Source organism: Alligator sinensis, unplaced genomic scaffold (genome assembly GCF_000455745.1).
Source record: "Alligator sinensis unplaced genomic scaffold, ASM45574v1 scaffold1480_1, whole genome shotgun sequence".
NCBI classification, from domain to species: domain Eukaryota; kingdom Metazoa; phylum Chordata; order Crocodylia; family Alligatoridae; genus Alligator; species Alligator sinensis.
The window spans coordinates 5,383-8,689 of NW_005843675.1; the positions used below are offsets into that span (position 1 = coordinate 5,383).

Genomic DNA, 3,307 nt, shown 5'->3' on the forward strand with positions numbered 1-3,307 from the left:
CCTCTGTCCCCCTTGCCCTTCTGAACCTCCAGGTTGTCAAGAAGTAAAAGTGGACGCTGCTCTTGCAGAGATGGTTCAGCTGCAGCCCAACACATGGCCGTCGTCCTGGGTGGCAATCGACTGGAAAGTGAAGCTGGGTTCACAGACCTACTGGATCCTCAGACACGATGAGAACGGCACCTCGGCCAGTTCGTTTCTGCCCTTTGCTGACAGAGTCTCTTTCCACCCTGGGAATCTCTCGCTGCAGATTAACTCGGTCACGGAGAAAGAAAGTGGCCTCTACACCATGGACCTGAAGCTGGGGGATGGCTCCGGAATAACCAAAAATTTTCAGCTGTTTGTGCTTGGTGAGTTTGGGGGTGCCACTTCCCCCCCCTGCTCACCCCTGGGGCACCCAGCCCCTCTCACTGGGACTTCTTCTTCCAGACCATGTCCGGCAGCCCAACATCAAGGCCTCTACTTCCCAGGAGTGCGGATGGTGCTACCTTACCCTGTCCTGCTTGGTGCCCAAAGCTGCCGGGGTCACCTACAGCTGGTCTCGAGGTGAATCTTCCAGCCCAGCCCCAGAGGACCATTCGCTCCATGAGCATCAGGCTGATCTGCAGCTGGAGATCACTAAAAGCGGCAACAACACCTTCTATCACTGCAATGTCAGCAATGCCATCAGCTGGGGCATGGCCACCATCGATGTCAAACCGCTGTGCAACTACACAGGTAAGTGCCCGCTTTGCACCAGACATACGAGGGGGGCCAGGGATGTTTAGCATCTTCCTGGGTCCTGCGGAGCTGGTTCGTGAGCCTGGCCTGAATGAAACCAGAGGATGGGGCCTAGCATCCCTGAGGATGCTCTAGCTGCTTCAACCTCCATCTTGGTCTAGCTCATCTGAGAGCCTGGCAGACTGGTGGGGCTGGGTCTCTGGCCTTGGGACCCCGTGTCTCCTCCTGTGCCTGGCAGCAGGCACAGCGCCAGGCTGTGTGGGCAGTGGTGTCTGGGGCTGGGATAGGCAATGCCTGTGTGCACAGGGATCCAGCACTGCTGCCCTCAATCCGTCTTGCTCCTTTGCTCCGGAGAGAAGTAAGGAGCTGAGGCGTCTGCGAGCCCTTCTGTCCCCCTTGCCCTTCTGAACCTCCAGGTTGTCAAGAAGTAAAAGTGGACGCTGCTCTTGCAGAGATGGTTCAGCTGCAGCCCAACACATGGCCGTCGTCCTGGGTGGCAATCGACTGGAAAGTGAAATTTGGTTCACAGACCTACTGGATCCTCAGACACGATCAGAACAGGACCTCGGTCAGTCCATTTCTGCCCTTTGCTGACAGTGTCTCTTTCCACCCTGGGAATCTCTCGCTGCAGATTAACTCAGTCATGGAGAAAGAAAGTGGCCTATACACCATGGACCTGAAGCTGGGGGATGGCTCTGGAGTCACCAATAATTTTCGGTTGTTTGTGCTTGGTGAGTTTGGGGGTGCCTCTTTCCTGTCGTGCTGACCCCTGGGGCACCCGGACCCTCTCACTGGGACTTCTTCTTCCAGACCGTGTCCAGCAGCCCAACATCAAGGCATCTACTTCCCAGAAGAGTGGACAGTGCTACCTTACCCTGTCCTGCTTGGTGCCCAAAGCTGACCGGGTCACCTACAGCTGGTCTCGAGGCGTATCTTCCAGCCCAGCCCCAGAGGACCATTCGCTCCATGAGCATCAGGCTGATCTGCAGCTGGAGATCACATCAAGCCGATCTGCAGCTGGAGATCACTAAAAGCGGCAACAACACCTTCTATCACTGCAACGTCAGCAATGCCATCAGCTGGGGCATGGCCACCATCGATGTCAAACCGCTGTGCAACTACACAGGTAATTGTCCCCTTTACACCAGACATACGAGGGGGGACAGGGACTTTTAGCATCTTCCTGGGTCCTATGGAGCTGGTTCATGAGCCTGGCCTGAATGAAACCAGAGGAAAGGGCATAGCATCCCTGAGGATGCTCTAGCTGCCCCAAACTCCATCCTGGATTGTCTCCTCTGAGAGCCTGGCAGACTGGTGGGGCTGGGTCTAGGGCCTTGGGGTCCCGAGCCTCCTCCTGCTCCTGGAAGCAGGCAGAGCCCCAGGCTGTGTGGGCAGAGGCATTCAGTTGTTTCAGATTGCCCCAGGGCAAACAGTGGGGCAACACCAGGCATTTCCCCCTGGCATTGACACACTGCCTTGCTCTAGTTCCAGCAGCCATGCCTGCCCAGGCCTCATCACTGTCCTACTGCCAGGCCAAAGGGCTCATTCTGCTGTTGGTGCTGGGGGTGCTCATCACTGGGACCGTGGCAGTGCACATCATGGCTGGCAAGCCGCCGAAACAGCACTGAGCAGGGCTGAGCCCACACCAGCTCTGCTCTGCTCTGGGAGAGGAAGATGAGGGGAGGCTGCAGCACGGAGGAGAAGCAGCCGGTGGGCTGCAGGGGTCCAACAGTGAGTGTTGGTGACCAGTTTCTAAGGCAGCACGGGCCCCCTGGAGAAGTTTCACCCCATCACTGCCTCCTCCCCTGGCCAGGGGGCCAAACGATCAAGACCCCAGTCTGCAGGGCAGTAACTGGCTGGGCTCAGGGGCACACAGACATGGAAAGGACACAAGACCGCTGTCCTCGGGGCAGCTGCAGCATCGAAACAAACTTTCCCTCCTCTGCACTGTCTGTTTCTGAACCCTCAGGGTCAATCCTCCCCCAACTACTCCCCAAGAGCGCCATGAGGTTGCACCGTGGCCCCCAGGGCTTGTGCAGCCATTAGCACTGTGGGTGCCAACATCCCTGTAAGGCAGGCTGTCCACTGGCAGGGGTAATGCCCAGCAGGCTCTCCACTGGCAGGGGTAATGCCCAAACACCCCACCCCCCCATTTTCCTTTTACAGCAAACTCAGCCCATCTCCATCAGGGGGGAGCTCCCAACAAGCCTTGCTGCCTCCACTGCACCCACCCCAGTGCCCAGCCTGACCCCTGCTCCTGCTCCTCCGCCCAGGCAGGGCACTGCTCTACTGCTGGGCCTTGGGGCTCATCCTCCTGCCACCGGCCCTGGTGCCCATGCTTTACACCAGCTTGGACCCAGGAGCAGAGACCCCAGAGGGTGCTCTGTTTGGACCCAGCCTTTGCGAGTGACTTAAGTTCAATGCTTGGCTTGAATTGTGGTTGAGACAAGCATCCAGTGAAAGGACCAGGTGGAAAATTACTGTCCCTGCCCAAAAAGCAATTGAGAAATTGACTTATTAAATTGAATAAATATATCCTAGACAAAAGAGCAAACCTACCCCGAGCTAAGAATGCAAACATCACCCGGGA

At 57.2% G+C, this 3,307-nt stretch overlaps 1 protein-coding gene across 1 annotated transcript; it reads left to right on the forward strand.

Moving 5' to 3' along the window:
- Positions 1 to 32: 32 nt before the first annotated feature.
- LOC112548879 lies at positions 33 to 2,814 on the forward strand (the record flags this gene model as incomplete). Its single annotated transcript, XM_025195645.1, is given in 6 exon segments — positions 33 to 347; positions 427 to 714; positions 1,134 to 1,448; positions 1,528 to 1,688; positions 1,690 to 1,849; positions 2,212 to 2,814. Coding segments are annotated over 6 exon segments (1,373 nt in total), but the record flags the coding sequence as incomplete, so codon positions are not given.
- Positions 2,815 to 3,307: the final 493 nt, after the last annotated feature.